The 20,356-nt window shown below is 42.5% G+C and overlaps 1 protein-coding gene across 2 annotated transcripts in view; it reads left to right on the forward strand.

Moving 5' to 3' along the window:
- The window catches only part of LOC100728286 (protein kinase C-binding protein NELL1), a 755,088-nt gene that overhangs the window by 127,746 nt on the left and 606,986 nt on the right, over window positions 1-20,356 (forward strand). For both annotated transcript variants that reach the window (XM_063256788.1, XM_063256789.1), the window contains exon 4: window positions 5,794-5,964. In XM_063256788.1, coding sequence (XP_063112858.1) covers window positions 5,794-5,964 — 171 coding nt within the window. The remainder of the gene's footprint in view (window positions 1-5,793; window positions 5,965-20,356) is intronic.

The following is a 20,356-nucleotide window of genomic DNA, read 5'->3' on the forward strand; positions in this document are numbered from 1 at the left end:
AGGCCCAGGGAGGGAACAGGCCCCAGTGTGAGCAGCTGCAGTGTTGTCTTTTGGTTGCGAAGAGCGCACTGCACAGGCCTGGCCTCTGAGCCAGCAGAAGGAAGCCCTGGTGCCATGGAACATCCTTAGTGCACCTGAGCTTTTCTGCCCTCTGCTCCTGATATGGTCAGGCCTTTGTCCCCAGGAAGAGGTACAGAGTCGTCGGAAGAACACGGGTGCTAGAACTGGGCAGATTTGTGTTTGAATTTTAGGAGTCATGTGACTCCCCACAAGCCACTCTATCCTTTGGAGTTTCAGCTTTTACACTGTGATATGAGATGAGTAGGATGTCATCACTAAAACATGTGACACAGTCTAGAGTAAAGGAGATCTCCATCGGGAGCATCTGCCAAGGTGTTGTGAGGTCCAGGTGCAGGTCATAGTTCTGCCCCCAAGGCTGTTTGATTTCTCAGACTCTCATTTCTGTCTGCACAAAGAAACCATGGTTAAAAATACAGACTGGGGTTGCTATGTAAAGTATTAACCTTAGAGCCACACTGCTCTTCTTTGAATTGTTGTTCTGCTTCTATTGACTTTTGTAGTTTAGGGCAAGTTATTACATCTCTCTGTGTAAACTAAGGATGATAATAATAGTTTTGAAGGTCATTTTCAGGTTTAAATTACCAATATTTGCAGAAGAGTCCAGAGTTTACAGTCAGTGCTGTGGAACTACTTTTTTAAACATATAAGAAATAAATACCATTAGTGTGTGATTGGGTTCTTTTACTATGAAATACAAAATTCTAAAGGTACTTCTGCCAGTGATTAAGTACTCAGTAAATTTTAGTAACCAGTACATATAAATGTTAGGTATATTGTTTTGGTTAACATTGATATTATCATTTACAGTGATAGAATTACCTTTTGTGGAGGTCATACGCAATGCCAGGACACTAATTTTTCATCAACTTTGAGAACTTCTTCCCTGAGATGAGAATTCTGCCCAGAGGTAAACGCTGGGTAGGAATCTGACCTTGTTTCCTAAGTCAACTCTGCCTTGATTTTCCACCAAGAAATTGTTTGTTCAGGGCCCAGAGGGTACATTGGACACTACTGGAGTGTGAGTAGGTACAGGAGTGACTGTGAGGTCTTCAAGGTGTGATGCATTTCTGTAGACATTAGGATCCTCACAGTATAGCTGGAAAAGAGATCTTTATATATAGAGACTTCTCGTCTTCCCTAATTGGACTAGTGCTGGTTAGCATTTAAAATTAACTTGTTCTGTTTATACACAGAAACTATGCATTCATCCAGTAATAACCACCTTACGCTTTGGGTAGTGTATCTACTATTAATCCTGTGATCAAAACTACAGTGAATTTTACAGTTTTTAAAAAGTTAGCAAAGCAAAAGAGGTATCGCCATGAGCCCCCTCAAACACTTCCCCCTGCTTTGAGCACAGTCACCTCATTGTTCTTGCTACATCTGAGGTGGTTCTCGAAATCCTCTTTCATGAGTCTTTTTGAAATATGATAAAAATGCTTTGATTGCTGCTTTCTGGTGCTATCAACAGAAAAGCGGCTCCTAAAAACATGACATGGTGTCCTCATCCACCACAGCACCAGATCAGGCACCAAGAGACTCCTGACTCTTCCCCAGAGTGGAAATGACCGTGCAGGGCAAATGTTCCGAATCAATTCAGGACACCAGGGCGGCCAGGACAGTGCCACTAAAGACACGTATGAAAGAAGACATCAGGAACTGCTTCAGAAAGTGGCAAGCACGGTGGGACAGGTGTGTTCAAAGCGAGAGGGGTATTCTGAGGGGAATTAATGGCAGTTGTGTGTTTCAATGAACACATTTTGAAAAATTTAAATACTGACCATATTTTTCACTTATACTCCTTATACAGTCTTTACATGAAATATATGTAGTTCACAATCTCTCTACACATGAATGTATAATCTCCCAATGGTTGGTTGTATTGCATCAATTTGGGGAACGTGACAACATTTTAATACCTATGTATATTATGTAGAAATTGCCCTTCTGAGTATCATTTCCATATATACAGGAATCCAGATAGTCCTGTGAGGCGTTTTAGCGCATGTGCTGCTGAAGTGAGCACAATCCCATGACATTTAACTTCAGGTCGTGGTAATACTGATGGTCCCCAGCACCCGTGGGTGAGCTTTGGGGGAGTTGCTCATGTTCTAGCATAGGGCCTGCCTGGTGCTTGGGCAAAGGCCCCAGCCTTAGAAATTCAGCTCTGAAGACATCTGAACACACCTGTCCTCACAGCACTTTCTGTGAGGGGACTGGGTTTCAGCAGATGAAGAAGTCTGAGTGGGTGGCGAGAGGCGCCTCTGCCTGTGACAGCTCAGAGCAAAGCAGGACATCATGTCACTGTGTCACTGTACTGGGTATTAGTGCATCTCTGCACAGGTGACCATGGCAGGCATGTGGGGACCCACATGGGGAAGTATCTAGAAAGAGGAATAAGTCAGAATCCTTATCCAGGAGGGTTCATAGCATAGGTGGGAAACAGGAGTACAAGGGAAGAATGTTTGGCCTGGAAAAGAAAAACAGTTAGGATGGAATATCATTGCTGGCTTTAGATATCACATCATGTGCAAGCAGCTTTTCGGGGAACCAGAGCAGTTCTTTGGAACAGCAGGCTTGGCTGAGGTCCGAGGTTAAAGGAGGAAGAGCTACTCACAAATCCATCCAGTGCTTTATCCCTCGTCCTGTGCTCCCAACCCTCTCAAGGCTCGAGAAAGACTCCAGAACCCTTGAAGCCTGAAGAGTGAGGGCCCTCAGGGCTGGACTGGTCACTTCCTGTCTCCTTGCTCTCCCTGCCAGCACCAGGAGGCTCCAAGTCACCAGCCTGTAGCCTCAGATTTCTGCTCCTTCCTTACAGCCAGCTGGCCAGAAGATAAAGCCACATCTGGAACACTCCACTGCTGTGATTCTGAAGCTTTAATGTGCACATGAATCATCTGGGGTCTTGCTGAAATGCAGGTTCTGATTCAGGAAGTTTGGTTGGGTCCTGGGGCTCTGAGTTGGCCCTGGTGATGACCGTTTACAAGCGACACTGTGGCGGACAAAGTTTACTCCAAGTCAAGGTTCCTCCCTCTTCCCACAAGGTAGCTGAGTCCCATCATGCCAGTGACCACCCTTCCAAGGTGCTGTCAGGATCAAGTTCTACATCTCTGCTTGTCTTATTGCCTGGAAGTTGTTGTCTTATTCCCTTCTCAGCCTTCATGACACAGTTTTATCCCGATGTCACTTGGCTGTTCAAGGTTTCTCTCTCCCTGGTGTCATTTTCACAGTTAGCTAACTTACTTTTTCCAAAAACACATGGTCTTGAAGGGCATGGATTTCATCCCAGTTGTTTGAAACACAGCACTTTTTGATACTGCCTGCAACAGTACCCTAAGATACAGGGGTTCACTTGTGTCACACATTCTTTTTCACATAGCTGTACACTCATGATGACCACAAGGTAATCATTTACTCCAATGCTTTGTAAAGTGATCTTTAAATGATCTATTTATAATGCACTAAGTACTTGCTCAGTGAGGCCATAGCCCCGGGAATGCTGATTAAATCCAGTTAAATGTATTTACTTTAATGATTGTGTCAGCTGATCCCTGTGAACGTATCTAATTGTCATCGATTGCAGTTATTTTAAAGTCATGTCCTTTCCCCCAGGAGTCAATTATTGGTCAAAATAGAGTAATTGGGAGATTTCTTGGGACATTTGAAGCTTGGTAAAATCCCCACTATAAGATCATGGTGCTTTTCTGCACTGGGTGTGCTGTGGGCTTTGGGGCAAAGTACTCAATATCTGTGATCATGTGCAAACCCATCAGAAAAATAGGCAATAATAATACGCATTTAAAAGTGGAACAGGACAATGCTCGTGGAAGCACCTGGCCTGTTCCTGGCACATGACACCCATTCCTTCCCTTGCCTTCTCTTTGGGGGTTTCCTACTTTGTAAGGGTTTGTTGGGAAGGTCACATTTTACTATCTGCTTTGTTAGTCTCAATACACCTTAAGAGAGGGACCCTTAGTTTACTATGTTTTAAGCCTTTCATTGTTTGTTTGGTAAAGACATAGTGAGTGAATTAATGAATGATCAGATAATCTGTAAGATCTTCTTCACTTTTCAGTCACCTGATCAATTCTACTCTTTCAGCTCCTTAGGAGAAATGGGATAATTTCCTTAAAATACATTTTAAGGAAATGTATTTTCTGATCTTATTAATTTGTGCTTTATTAATTATTGCTAATATATTTGTACCTGGGACCAAGACCTGGCTTCTGTTGTGTAAATAACTTCTTCAATTTATGCTTGGTTCTTTGTCCTGGTGTAAGAGAGGAGAGGTGAGTCAGAGGCTGGTCTTGATTCTCTTCCCGTGAAATTCTTTCTTGGGAAGATCCCTTGTGAGACATGAGCAAGAAATATGCATTTATTCTCTGATGTAAGATTTGGGAATTGTGAGTAATATGGGCTGAGTTTCATGATGTATTCATTTCATCCTCATAGAAGACGTGCTTTACATTTTAGATTAAATACAATCTGGCTTTTAGGATCAGGCCCACCCCGTGGATAGGAGAGAAGCAGCAGGTCCTTCCGGATCTAGTCACAGTGTGGTCCCTGTCCAAGTAGTCCTTGCCTTGTCCTGTGAACACATTGCCGGAGGTTGGCATGGAGGTCACACTGGTCATGACTGAAGGTGTCCTTTGGGTTGGCCGTAAGCTGCTAAAAAGTACACAGACTCTAATTGAAATCTGGGTTTAAACCTTGTCCTGGATGTGTTGTTTAATCCTTAAGTCTCATTGTTTTTAATCTTTGAAAAGTGATAATGATATTGGTCATGTAGTTTTTGTGGGCAATAAATTACATCGTGCAAGTGACCTGCTAGCATGATGCCTGGCAGCTTGGTAATGCCCAGTGTTGATTACTCAGTGATGGTGACTCATCTCAAAAGCGAGGTGTCAAAGATGAAATGCTGCTGTCACACACAAAGTTGCCAGCTCTGCCAGGTGTCAGAAGCATGTCCCATGACCTGCTGTACTTTGGGCTACAGTTCTGATCACAGTAGTGGCACTAAGAATTCCTCATGGGCCTGGAATTCACAAAAATCTCAGGAAAGAGATAGCAACTGCACGTTTCATTGTGTGATAATTTCAAGTACTGATTCATAAGTGGTGGCTTTAACCTCTCTTCCCCTGGTCCTCATTTAGGAATTGTCCAGTTAAAACTTTTTGTCCAAGGGAAAAAGAGTAGGAGGCTTAGGAGGTGAAAAAGAAGGAAAGGAGCAGGAGGAAAAGGGGGAAGAAGGAGACTTAAATAACCCTTTTGCTCTTGCAATGTGTTTCAACCTCCAATGTCTAATATGAGTTCTATTTTTATTAACTCTTGAAAAAGTTCAAATAGCAGTTCTAAAACTAAACATTAATGCATCCTTTTCACATGAATGGCCTTTCTCAGACAGCAGGAGCAGAGCTCTGAGCTGTGCTCCTCAGTGTGTCAGAGCCCTGCACCAGGCTTGTTGATTAGCTGTGAATCCTTATTCATAGCAGATCCACTGGTCTCCATTTCAGAGGTGCAAGGTGCTGCCATGAGGACTCCCCAACAGTGAGTGAGTGGGGTCCCACCTGCACAGTTGATTTCAGCTCATGGTTTTTTTGTGGTGCTTCACTGATTTTAGAATCTGAGAGACCTGCTGTAAGGAGGTGGGGACTGATGAGAGCCACGCTACCCAGAATGGAAATAAAACAAACTTTGTTCCTTTGCATGCAGCTACTTTGAGCTGGAGAGCAGTGGCCTGCGGGATGAGATTCGCTATCACTACGTGCACAAGGGGAGGTCCAGGACAGAGGCACTTCCCTACCGGATGGCAGATGGGCAGTGGCACAAGGTGGCTCTGTCAGTTAGTGCCTCATACCTCCTGCTCCACGTGGACTGCAATCGGTAAGCCTTTGTCTTTGGTCTTGAGTGATTCTACCCTTGAAATCAGGCAGTGGGAAGGGGAAATAAATCAGACCCTCCACGACTTGCCAGGAAACAAACCCAAGGGACCTTAATTGTCATTTAACGTATGGAATGGTCCATTAGGCATGCTGAAATGACCAACCGTAATACAATAAGAAAACAGCTCATTAAGATGAAACTGTACCCTGTGATCAGGAACAAATGCACAAAAGGCTGATTGCAGACTGGGGAGTATTAAATGCACCTCAGTGTGCGCCAGGCTTAGCTGAAATTCCGTGGAGCTGTGACTGCAGTTAACTGTGATGTATTGTTGTTGAGTTCATTCCACTTGGGAGCGAATAAGCTGGTTTCCCTTAGAATACATCTGAGAACCGGTGGCTACTGAAGCAGCTAATTCTATTTACTTCATCAAGCACAACTTTGCTTAAATGTCTTTTCCAAATGGAGCCTCTGAAAGAGGCTGTCCTTGGGCTTTTTTGAAATTGAATGTCTTCCATTCCTTTCAGAGATATAAGCCTTCTAGCTCATTAGAGTGGCACTATGATGTGTGAGGCCTGGGGTTTCCTCCAGGGGCTGTGTGTTGTGGTGAAGAGCGGCACTGAGAGCTGATGAAGGGAAAAGACCATTGGTCTTTATTGGGTGATTTGTACCTGGACAGCCAGGTAATGGTGGTCAGGGAAAAAGTTTCAGTCTCCTCCGAATCTCCTGAAAATCCTTATGGAGAGTAACCCAAGTCCAATTATATTTTTATTTTTATTTTTTGCATTCCGAGAAGTGTCCATGCATTATTACTTCTTGTTAATGATGCCTTCAAGGTTAGAATGACTGTTCAAGCACATGGCTCAGTTCTGAGCCCTGGAAGCAGCACAGGAGGCTGGGAACAGTGTGCTTTCCAGACCTATCCATGAGGGGATAGTTAAAGAGCAGTCAATGATACACTATGCCTTGTGTTGAGATTCGCCAATGTGCTTGTTATTCTAGCTCTGGGGTCTCTTTTACAAGATCTGGAAGAGCAGGAACCTAGTGTCAGGTTCAAAGGAAGTGCTGGAACACTGAAGCGAGTCTCACTCCATTTTGATGTGGTTATTTAAGATGCTTTGTGGACTTCTGAGTCCAACTAGATTCAACTAGATATAATATGCGCGCCCAAACAGTTTCCAAAGAAACTCTGGCTCCTTTCTCCCCTGAAGGTGTGGTCTACGCAGCCTGGATAAAGCCAGTACTTTGTTCCTCCTTCCTGAGCTCATTGGCAGATTTGGTTTTCTAGAACTAACGGGGTCTGCCAGGTAGCACTGTTTCCCCAGGGCCTCCAATGCCCAGGCTGTCAGGAGGAAGGGCACTGCTTGCCAGAAAGTGGGCTTAGATCATTGCGTTGAGTAATTCTCAACTGCGAAGTCCCACTTGCTGTTTTCTTGTTATGCATTTTTTCTTCTTTTTTTCCAAAAGTTTTATTGTTTCTTCACATCTTTCTCTTTGGAGAAGAGAAAAAAGAGGAAACTGAATCGGCCACTGTGAAGCCGGAGTTCCCTGTCCTTGCATGTTCTCTGAGGGTTCCTGTGAAATGTTTTTTCCTGCCATTCTCAGTCATTTGTTAGCTGTATAAATTTAGGCAGGTTAATTTCCTTGCCTCTCAGCTTCTTTATTTGTAAAAAAGAAATACAAATATCAATGTGGAATTACTAATGCTAATTATTCACTACTTAATTACGGTTTAAGCCAACAACAGGCAACTTGTAAGACAGCGATCCCATGAGGTATGTCGCCTGATGACACTGCAACCTCCTTAGTTTGTCTGAGCACACAGAATGATGAAATCACATAATTATGCACTTATCAGCAAGCATCCCTCCTCTTACCACTGGGAATGTCCAGCAAGGTATTTCTTGTGAAATCCTGGGGATGGTGCTTGGCCTTTGCTATTGAATATGCGTGTGTGTTTGTGTGTGTGTGTGTGTATGTGTTGTGTGTGTGTGTGTGTGTGTATGTGTTGTGTGTGTGTGTGTTTGTGTGTGTGTGTGTGTATGTGTTGTGTGTGTGTGTGTGTGTGTGTGTGTGTGTGTGTGTGTGGTATAGTCTGAATCTGCGGTGTTCCCCATTCGTGCCTCCCAGCTTTCCTCCCTGTGCCCTTCATGACTCTGAGGACCTCTTTCCTGGGAGAATGGGAGAGGATGAGAAGTCTGCAGCTTTAAGATAAATCCATGCCGTGTCTCTTTGCTTCTCTTGATGTTTTTCTCTTTGTGGCTTATGACATGACATGTCTCCTTTGTGTAAAGTCTTGGGATTGGGGAATATATATATATATATATATATTTGTAGAGGGAACTGAACTCAGGACCTTGCACTTGCCAGGCAGGCAATTGCTCCCCTGAGCTGTACCCCTGGCCCAGAGCGGGGAGACCATATGAAATTGTTGCCAGTTAACTATTCAAAAACCCAGAACACAAGTAAGCTTTCTAGATAGGTCAGGGGATAAAAGGATTCTGAAAGACTGATTCATAGGAGAAATAAATTTTGATTTTTGTTCAGGAAAAGTCTAAAGATGTGATTCCCACATCTGACTATTCCTAAGAATTGCCTGAGGAACTCATAAAAATACAGATAGCCAAGCTCTGTCTCTGACCCACTGGATCAAATTCAATGACAGTGGAACCAGTGAAGCCATATTTTTATATTTTAATTTTAATTGACACACAATATTTGTTCATATTTATGGGACACAATATGATAATTTATCTATACTATTTATAGTGATCAAATGAGGGCGATTAGTGTTTTCATTTTCTCCAGCATTTATCAGATTTACATGTTAGGAACCTATAAACTCTTTAGTTGTGCTCATATATATAATGAGTTGTTGTAGACTGTAGTTATCCAGCTGTGGCTTAGAACTCTAGGACTAATTCCTTCTAATTCTCTGCATTTTGGAACTGATTATTTAAATGTTTTCTACCCACCCCTTAGTCCTCAACCATTATTCTACTCTTTTCTCTGATGAGGCAGCTTTGTTAGCTTCTGAATGAATGAGAACCTTCAGTACGCCTCTTGCTGTGCTTGGCTTTTCTCATTTAACTCGACGTCTTCCAGTTCTACCCCATTGTCTCAAATGACAGAATTTCATTTTTATGGCTTAATAAATATCCTAATGCACATATATTTTTAGGAAGTTCTTCTTGTGGTTTTCATGCAGGCAGGCAAGGCTTGAAGCTCGGTGCTGGATTTTAAGAGCCTTGTTTTGGGTGGAGAGGATGGACCTAGTGGAGAACCTGGGTTGCAACAAGTGAATGAGCGCTTGGAAAACCAAGAAGCTGAAGCAGAGCCCTGGAAAGGTAGAAGAAAGAATAAGGAGAGGGCAAGCTGTAGCGGGCAAAATGAAGTCACTCTCCTTACGGGAGTCTTCCGACCCAGTGCTGACCGACCTCAGGAGCAGAGGCTCTGTCCCCCATACCAAGATGCTGGTCTACCATTTCTCGCGTAGACACCTCTCACAGCAAGAGGATGTCACAAAGGCTCATTTTCACTCTATCACCATGTGTTTCATACCACCTGCAGGTTCTTATTTCTGGATCCATTTCACCCTGGGAGTTATGCTCTTGTTTTTCTCAAGCTCCTCCCCACGGTTATTCTGCTGACTAGGAGATACACAGAGATGACAGGTAATGTGCATTGGGCACTGATTGTGCTTAGCCCACTACACAGATTGACTCATTTCATACCCATACTGCTGTTTTTCTTTTTGTAAATGAAGAATCCCAGTATTATGTTATCTGTCTGCAGTCCTGCTGCTCATGGGTGACAGCACTGGGATTTGAGCCCGTCTGACTCATGGGTGCCTCTGACTTCTAGGCTCTTCAGCTCTTTCCTGTGCGTGTGCTGCCTGGAAAGACATGGGCTCCAATGACCGAATTCATCACGCTGATTTGGGAGGAGAGACGTACACTAATGGAACATGTTCTACAGGTTGAGTGATGGACTGGGCTTTACATTTCCTTGGCACAGCCATGTGGGGACACTTTTATTAGATCCATTTTATAGATTTGTAAATAATTAGGCTCCAAGAGATACATACTTAAGTTTTAGTATCATCATATTATAAGAAGCACCAACATGAAACCTTAAGCTAACGTACCTCCAAAATCCAAATCTTTTCACCCTTCCACACTATCTGCATAGTATGCTAATGATGTGCATTGCCCAAGACACAATCACAAGCACACCAGGAGAGATGCTATGGATGGTCACAATCAAACATAAAGCCAGGAAGAAGAGATTTCTCACGCAATTCTATTGCTCTGGAGAATTTTAGTATGCTAGAATTTCCCACTATTTTTTCCATAAAGATAGAATTGAGAAAACAGAGCGTTTCCAGACCTAATTACATAACTTGTCACAAGAAAAGCAACTGCTATTTCAGTCAGTGGTTCAACACTTTGTGCTTGCTACTGGGACTTACGCTTTTTTCCTTGCTTCAGCTGTTTAGCTGGATCTAGTTAGATGCTCCCTATATACTGGAGACAGATTACCCCAAGGTGGAAATGTGAAAGACAATCTTTAGGTGGTGTCCAGGCTGTTTATCTCCACTGCCTTGGGTTTTTTACAGCTGTTTTTATATTAATAGTTGCCAACAAAGCCCAGAATAAGACCAGAACTAATCTTCTTTCCATTTTCAACTCACTTGGCAGCCTGTCCTCATTATTCAAAGGACAGAATTCATCAGCACCTGGAATTCACATAAGCAAATCTTCCCCACTCACCAACCAGAGAAACACATTTCCTTTCCTTTATTTGGTAACTTGTAATTTTCATTCAGCCCATCAATTAGTTTATTGGGCAGCTCTGCAAGGCTGAGTAGGAGACAAAGAATTAAAAGAGTTTGAGCCACCAGGAAGTTCATGGCTTATTTGTTTAATCATTTAAAATTCATTAGAAACATTCCCCACATCATAATGGAGGGAAGGGAAGGGAAAGAAAGGGAAGTGCTGTGTTCCATGTTCCATATTCCAGGCAGAGTTCTGTGGCTTAACCTAGACTAAAATGCATTCTAAATTCTTATCTCAGTGTTGCCACTTTAAAAAATATGCATCATATCTGACATAGGCTTGTGAAAGGCAATCTCTATCTCAGTTTCTTTCATTCATTCATTTATTCATTCATACATTCATTCATTCACATGCCAAGAATGCATGCATGCTTGTGTTTAAAATGAGTAGTATTGGCTTTTCTATCAGCTAGTTGTTGGAGGAATGTAGCTACAGGGTCATGTCAAATCTTCTGAAAGTTTCAAGCTACTATAAAGTATAGAGCATCATTAAATACTGTAGATCTGTACCATCATACAAAGAAGAGTGTGAAGTATTCTTCTGGGAACAAGTACAGTTTAGTCAGGTCTTAATGTCTATGAAGTGGCTTATGCCCCCTGGATTCAGTACCTTATGTGTCATGTGGACCCATGATACATCACAGTCTTGGAAGCCAACCAGGTCCTTGAGGTGTTTCTGAGTGCTGGGACCTAGCCAGGGTTTCCCAGTCATCCATGTTAGTTTCCTGGACTGTTGTGCAGTACAGTGGTGCCTGGTTGCTCACTAAGAGTATCACCTTAAAAATAGCTACTGAAGGTGCAGTGGGGAAGAAAAATCTTTTGTTGATCCTGACTGCTTTGAGAATGTGGCACAGCTTCTTTCCTTCCTCATTCTTATGAGAAGTGTGTTCAAAAGTTCATTCCCCTCCCCTCAGCTCAGGAGTCCAAATTGTGACATTTGTGAGGAGATGCGAGGTTTTAGAAAGTGAGGAAGCTCATTACTTATAATTGTGTAGACCTCTTGAAGCCCACATGACTGAGTAGAACAGCATTTTCATTTCCTTCCCTGCTTTGAAAATTTAGCTTTGAGCCCTCAGATATTCTGGACAGAAAATTCGAGCTGAACGATTTTGTTACACTGTGTGACTCCTGGCAAAGTGTGTATTGTCTCTGGGTGCCAGCTTTCTCAGTATACAGGGAGGGATGGAACCAGGTGACTTTCAGCTCCTTCCATTGCTGGCCTTCTAGGCATCTCTGATTCTGTCTCATCTTGGAACCTACTTCAGCGCCGCCTGCCTCTTTCCATTCAGGACCAGGGAGAGCAACCCAGGAAGCTTCTTCTCAGGGCCACTGGTGCAGTACAACAGCAGGGGTATGACAATCACCTGAGTTTATGTGTTGATTGATAGGCAATGAGTTACTCATGAGCACAGACAAAAACTTGCTTTCCCTGGATGCTTTCTGTCTTTTAACATCACTCACCTCCTTTCTTATTGGAGTAAAGGCTGGATTTGAATTTTTGGACTCTAAGGGCTATTAGCTTCTTGTTTTCTCCACCTTGTACCCTTTCTTTCTTCCAAAGTATTGTGCGTCAGACATATGACATCGAACAGCTCATGAGGCTGGCTGAAGCTTACCCTGGTCATGGAGGCCGTGGCAGCTCGGTGACCTACAAGACAGAGCAGTGTAATGTAGCAAGCAGATGAAGGATAGTTGTGCTGTTATAAACATAACGCATCCTCTGAATACTGAGGGATGTTTCAGAGTCACGGAGATTTGAATAATACTGAGAGTGAATTAAAGCTGTAGGGAGCTAAGCTGATGCACTCAGAAGTGTAGATTCCTTGATGAAATCGAGAGTGGTTGCTTAATTGTTGAGGCGGTCTTGCCTCTACCATGTCTCCTGCCTCATGACAACAGGGCCCCCCACACTTCCACCTAGGCTGTGTGCCCTGGGTTTATCTATTTCAACCTCATTAAGTGGATTCTGTGTTTAACTTTGCTGTGTGTTCTATTGACATCAGTAGCTGACCTATTTCTAATTTTGGATTTTCAAGAACTTTCATCTTTTTCTCTTGTTCCCTGGTGGGTTAAGTATGTGTTTAGTTAACTGCGGGCTCAATGGCAGAGAGAGGTAGGGGGTGGGAGGATCAGTAGAAGTGATCATAGCTCCATTTCCTCTCCATCAATCTGCATTCCAGGTTTTCAAAGTTCAGTGAAAAGAATTTTTAAAAAATACTACAATAGAATCTTCCGATAAAGATCCTTTATCTGATGGTTTGTTGGCAGAGACTATCAGTAGATGGCAAGAAGGTGTTTTATTAGAAATACGAGGCCCAAGATGTAGTAAAACAGAGAGAAAAATAACACTCTGTATTTCTAGTGATTTCCTGTGCAGGCCTCCAGCCACATCTTGTGCTGTTGTTGCATTTCACAGATGTGGGTCTGTGTACTGTAAATGGAGGGAAAATATGTTAGAGAAATGAATGGCTTATTATCGAAAATACTACTAATGGATATACGGTTATTTTTTCCAAGAAAGGATAGGAAATGAAACTTCAAGCCACAACAGTTCATGAGATGCAACCCTATGGGAAAAGTATACACATGTGTGAATTCCTTGTCACTGTTCCTCTTATGTTCCACTGGTTGCAAAGGAGCACTGGGGAATAAAAAATGTGTGAATCATGAGAACTTTTTAAGTCAAAAAGAATTTCATTTGCTGCATTAGTTTTCCAGCTAGACCACGGGAGATGGTGCTCTTTGGAGAGAACTAATTTTCTACACCACTGTAAAAAATTAATCTATCTCACGGGAGCTTTAATTAAACTAATGTTATAAATAATAGCAGCTAGAACTGTTGGATGCCAGGAAGTAGATTTAAAGGGGTGTCTGTTCAGTGGTTCTTCTAGGGAGTGTAGGGGATGCAGCTGAGGATGAGGAAGCTTGGGAGGAAAAGGTTCTGTGAGCTCTTTCTCCTGCGCTGACCTCACCTTCAGGTGACCTCTGTCCCCAGCTCACCTTTTTAAATGTCTGCTAAGTGTTTCTCCAGGAAGATCCCAGAACCACTGAACCACTAGTTCCAGGACCCACCTCTTCACCTGGGCATTCCTTGGCAATTAGAGTGGAAAACATTTCTCTTCCTTTTCAAGGCCTGTGAGGTGCTGTCTCTCCCCTCCTCAGGAATGTCACATCAAGTCTCTACTCATTAGAGCCTACTAGCCTGAGAGAATGACTTTCCTGACAGCAGATTTCACACAGAAGTACTTACAGGCTTCAAGTTGGGGCCATCAGCTGGCTTCTTGGGAACAACCAGATGCCTGTGCTACCCAAAGTGGCATTGTGTCTCCAGTGGAGGTGAACAGCCCCAGACAGGGATTAATCCTAGTGTCCTCACTGCTGAGCACACAGCTCACTTAGCCGCTCAGTGCACTGTTACCAGTTCCTGCTGTCCAAGTCTGAGGCTGCCTGTGGCTGTAGGATAAGTAGGGACAGGGCTGGGGAAATGCTAATTCCAGGTTCTTGAATTACTGGACATTTTATTCTCAGAGGTCTGATGCCAGGTTGGGGGAAACTTAAGACTTTTTGCTTGACTATTGCTAAGTTGAGGTAAAGGCTTCATATTTCTTCAGTGATGGTTCAGGTATTGACTTGGTCTTCATTGTAGCCCTGTGAGATGGACATTCATGCATCCATAGGGACTTTTGCAATGCCGAAGAAAAAACTGTGTTTTTCTGAGTTCACCATAAATCAGTGGCTGAGGAGAGCCTGCATCCAGGCATCTTTTCTTCTTTTTTTTTTCTGAGTGCTTATTTTCTATCACTGCTCTCCACACTGTATCCACTCCAGAAAGTCAGCAGCTTTGTCTCAGTTTTGTGATAGTGAACCTTGTAGAGACGAGTGCCCTAACTGCCACCAAAACCCACTTATTGATCACAAAGTGCCAAGATTGCAATTAAACCTGAATCTTGAGGTTTTAGTTTAGCAAAAGCAATGCATATGTTAACATCTTTTATCTCAAGAGCAAGTAACACCTGTGCCATGGGTTTGCTACCACTGCACTAGATTACCACCCAGGGCTTGGTTTTCTTTCTCTTCCAATTCTTTTCCCCCTGGTTTCTCCTCTTCTTGTTCCTCTTCCTCTTGTAGTAAGACTACACTTACTTCTCATGAAAGGAGTTCAAGGTGTGCCACTTATCGGAGGGAAGACATAAACCATGAGACAGTTTTCATGTGTTAGCTTTTAGTCTAGGGGAGCTGGCCACCTGACAAGACACTTTCTGGACAGGCCAAAATCTACCCTGTTACTAAATCCTAATTTTTGCCAATTGATTGGTCTTAACTCTGGAAGGGTTATGTGGTGCACAGGTTTTCAATCTAATGACTGCCTTTCTCCTGGATCTTTAATGTTGGGAGGCTCATGGCTCTCAGTCCAGCCCTTTGTCTTTCCATGATTTGAATTCCTTTCATGTGCCTTGGTGTTCGTGTGTAATGGCCAAAGACAAAATCTTAAATCATGATCATCTATAAATGAGCTGTTTAGCCATTTCTACAAACGTGGAGTGGATGTATTACCCTAGGCTCCACTATTACATATGTGGCTTTACACTCTTCCTGTATAAATTTTGATACTCACTTCTTCAAGGTGATAAGCTGTCTGTATTTCTAAGGTGACTTTGTTATCACATGGTCTTATTAAAAGTGGCAGGCAGTGAAATAAAAGGCTGGGCAGGGGAAGATCCCCATTTAGGAAGACATTTGTGCTTATGGCTTATTTCATTGGTACGTAATTAGATACGTCCTAGGGCCTTCAGGAGCTAACATGAGAGCGCAAGAGAAGATGAACACATTGAATTCTGTTCCGATTTTTTGGGTGCAATTTTGCATGATCATAAGAGTGATGTGTAACACTTCCTACCACACACCTGTTCACTGTGGCCCCTTCTCACTCTGCCAAGCAAGTACATCCAGTTACTGGCATCCTGTAAATTTTTAAACTTAAGTACCATTCACATAGCTTCCACGAAGTTTGTAGAGGCTACTCTGTATTTCCTTCTTCAGTTGTGTCCTGTTTTTTCTGACTGATTTTTCTCTTCCTATGACCCAATTGTATTTTAGTTTTTAAAATGTGCTCAGTTTTTGCAAACCACCAGACCTATGCCTATGCTGTTCCTAGAATGCTAAGTTCACTCCCACTCATCCTTAATTTTCACGTCTCATGTTGCACATTTTCACTATCGCCTAGTGTTTATTTTCCCACTGAGCAGTGTTTGGCACTTTGCCTGCTGTCTGGCTTCCCCAGAGGCTGTATCATCCTGAGTCTCACTGTCATGTCTCCAAGTATCACAGATCTGCTACTGGATAGCTGGCTGCAGTATTTATAGGTATTGGAATGGATGAATCATAACCACAGTAACATCTGTATTCCTCATTTCTGACCTTAAGGTCCTAGCCTTCTAGGTGATTGCATTCATAAGCTATTTTCCCTTTGCTTTGCTCTCCCTATCTGTGTGAAACAGATGCCTTTTCTACCTGATCGCTGGGGTAGGGTTGTTGTGAGGATTAAAGGAGCACCTGCATGTGAGTGGATGTTGTCAATCACATGTGCTTTGTAGGTAGCATTAAGTAGGGCGAAAGGAAGTAATCCTAGCATTTCTGGAACCTTTGGGTGTGTTCTAGAGAATGGCTCCTGGTTTATAGAAGGTACTCGTTGCTTTACTGGTCTGATGCACAGCACAGTGAGCAGTGGCCTGCTCTCAGGTTGAATTTCCATGGGCCTGTGTCTGAGGGAGCTCTGGCAGGCGTGCAGGAGTGGGGAGAAGGGAACTTACAGATAGGGCACAAGCATAAGCTGATCGCAGATGAGACTAGGAAAGACGTCTACCTACTGGAGAGCATACATGGCTGGAGGCAGGGTTTTTGCCTGCATGGTAGATACATCACCATGGTTAAATCTTGTAACTGTTTCTTAAAACTGCATTTGAGGCATGTCTGCAAGGGTTTCCATCAGCCCAATTGAGAAAGCTTTCTTGGCATAATTCCATAGCTGTTGAGATACAGCATTATTGTGAAGCTCAATAGATTTTTTTCTTTAATTTAAAAAAAAAAATGATGAAATGTGCGAGGTATATAAAATGACCACCCTGCCTTTGGTTGCACTGTATGGAGATCGTCTTTATTAACAGTCTTATTTCCATCCTCCAGACCTCCCTTTGGATATGCACACTTGGTCTTTGAACAGTGAGATGGCATTAGACGTGTTGTTCTTCAGCTGCTCTTTCATTTACCAGAGCACAAGCTCTCGATCTGCTGCAGGATCCTGCCCAGGAGGGGTGAGGACTGCTGTGTTCCTCACAGGGCAGCCAGGGCAGTGGGTCCTTGGGCAACCTGTGTGGCAGCACTCTTCGTAATCTCCTGGCTCCCTGCTCTGGGCTATTTTCCTACATATGCCTAGTTTGTCCTTCTTTATAGCTGAGTAGTATTCCATTATATTTAGATACTGCATTTCTCTTATCCAGTCACCTAGTGGTAGGTACACAGACTTCTCCCAGGATTTAGCTATTACAAATTGTGCTGCCACAAATGTTGGTAAGCAAATATCGCTACAGTATGATGATTTTAGCTGTTTGGGGGAAGATACCTAGCAGGGCGATAGCTGGGTCATATAGAGTTTCTAGGTTCAATTCTTTGAGAAATCTCCGTACTCATTTCCATAATAGTTACACTAGTTTACATTGCTACCAACAGTGTAAAAAAGTTCTTTTTTTTGCCACAACCACACAGAATTTGCTATTGATTAATGTACACCTTCCAGAGTAAATTGGAATCTTAATGTTGCTTTAATTCACATTTCTTTATGGCCAAAGATGTTGAACATTTTTTTCATATGTTTATTGGCCATTTGTATTTCTTCCTCTGTGAGGTCCCTGCTTATTTCTCTAGTCCATTTCTTCACTGGATCTTTAATTTTAGGTGGTTTAATTTTTAATATTCTGTATATTGTAGATGTTAGTCCGCTGTCTGAGGAGTAGCTGGAAAGCTTTGCCCATCCTGTAGCAGTCTCTTCGCTCTCCTGACTGAATCTTTGCTGTGCAGAAGCTCTTTAACCCGCTATAACCCAGTGTGTTGACTCTTGCTGCTGTTTCCTGTGTGATTGAGATTCTGTTGAGAAACTCCTTTCCTACTCCTGTGTCAAGCGTTTGCCTGTTTTGTCTTATGGAAGGTTTAAGATTTCTGTTTTAATATTTAGATCTGTTTTTATTTTAACTTATTATATGGTGAGCGATAAGGGTTCAGTGCCATTCTTCTACAAATGGGTAACTGCTTCTCCCAAACCGCTTGTTGAATGGACTCTTTTTCCCCCAGCATATGGTTTGGTTCCTCTGTCACAGAGTGGAGAGCTGGCTATGACTGGGGAGATTGTTATATTCTCAGTTCTGTTCCATTCATCCAGTGTCTGTTTCTGTTCCAGTACCGTGTCATTTTTATCACTATTGCTTTGTAGTAAAGCTTAAAGTCAGCTCTTGCTATGCTACCTGCTTTGCTCTTATTGCTCAGAGTTACTTTTGCTCTCCTGGGTCTCTTCTGATTGCTCATGAGTTTTAGGATTTTTTCTCCAGATCTGTAAAGTGTGCTGTTGGTAATTTAATTAGGATTGAATGAAATCTCGATAGCAGTTTTGGAACTGTGGCCATTTTGTCAAAACCGCTTCTATATGACCAGGAACAAGGGGCATTTTTCCATTTTCTGATGTTCTCTTCAATTTCCTTTCTCAGAGTGCTGTAGTTTTCTTTGTACAGGTCTTTTATTTGTTTAGTTAGGTTAATTGCTAAGTATTTCATTTTTCTTGAACTAATGGTGAATAGTATTGTTTTCATAATTTTCTTCTCATCCCATACATGTTTGGCATACACGAATGCTAGTGATTTTTGTGTTTTGGTCTTGTATGCTGCTACTTTTTTGAAATTGACTATTCCAAGAGTTGAAATTTGAACTTGAAATTCCAAGAGTTTCTTGGTGCAGTTCTTCAGGTCTTCTATGTAAAATATGATGTCATCTGCAAATAGTGAAATTTGAGTTCTTACTTTCCTGCAAATATCATTCATTTCTTCCTCTTGCCTAATTGCTCTGGCTAAAGTTACAAGAACTGTGTTGAACAGCAGAAGTGATAGTGGACATCCTTGTCTTGTTTTTGATTTTAGAAGAAATGCTTTTAGTTTTTCCTATTTACTATGATGCTGATTATTGTTTTGTCACAGATAGCTTTTATCACATTCATGGATGGTCCTTCTATACCTGTTTTTTTTTTCCCAAGGTTTTTAATCATGATGGGGTGTTGGATTTTATTTAAAAAATCCCCTTTACATCTATTGATATGATCATGTGGTTTTCAACCTTGCTCCTATATATGTAATGCTTCACTTTGATAGCCTTATATATGTTGAACCATCCTTGCATCTCTAGGATGAAACTTATATGACCATGATGTGTCAGCTTTTTGATAATATGATGCATTCTGTTTGCTAATTATCTTATTGAGGATTTTTTGCATCTATGTTAATTAAAGAGATTGTCCTATAGTTCTCTTTTAAAGTTGGGTCCTTATCTGGTTTTAGGAGCGATACTGGCTTCCAAAAATGAATTTGGAGCACTCAGTTCCTTTCAGTTTCTTTGAACAGCCTGAGGAGTATTGGTAATACAACATCCTTACAGGTCTTGTGCAATTCAACCATGAATCCACCAGGTCCTGGACTTTTTAACACAACTTACTTTTTCAAGCTTCAGTCATAAGACAGGTACTATTGTGCCTCATACTGGGGATTAGGAGAATTAAAGATGATAATGCACATGGATCAGATAGGCCACATTTTACTGCAAATCATAGTGGCTCAAATGATAAAAATACGTGAAAGGATATACAGTGTATACTTAAAGGAAACATATAAAGGAGGTGATGCCTGGGGTAAGTTTGTGACAGGGACAAGGTACTTTGCATCTTTCTGTTCTGACCTCTTTGGCTTTGTCTGTGGATGTTTTGTCCTGGCAAAGAGAACAGAATTTTCCACGAATATCACAGACTGCTCATCCTTCATTTCATGGTGCTAGAACACTGCTTATCCAGGAAACAGGTGCTCTGAGCAAAGAGGGAGGAGTGGTTGTGGGGTAGATTGTCAGCAGTGTGTGCCCCAGCATGACAGTAGTTCAGCCCTGGGCCTTGGTAGTAAGCGTCATGGTGATGCCATTGTGATTGTGCTGTTGCTAGATCTGATCATGATGATTCTACTTGTACACCTGAGTAAAGCAGCAGGTACCAGAAGAACAAATACCACCATGATCTGGTGGATCAGGAGTCATTTTTAATGGCTGTTCCTGCTGTCAAAGCATTTCAAAAGGCTCAGGCCATGATCCAACAGGCCAGACTGCTCCCTGCCTCCAGACTCTGTCTACCATATTGGCGGGGTGGGTACTGCAAGGCTGTTACTTTAGGAAACTCAGCCTCCACCTGTCTGCCTGTGGCAGCTGCCCTTCCATGGGCCACTTAAACACAGCTTCTTATTCCACAGAACATGCTGGCAG

The sequence above is a fragment of the Cavia porcellus genome, unplaced genomic scaffold (genome assembly GCF_034190915.1).
Source record: "Cavia porcellus strain 051 isolate PalLab524CR breed Dunkin Hartley unplaced genomic scaffold, mCavPor4.1 scaffold_9, whole genome shotgun sequence".
Taxonomy (NCBI): Eukaryota; Metazoa; Chordata; class Mammalia; order Rodentia; family Caviidae; genus Cavia; species Cavia porcellus.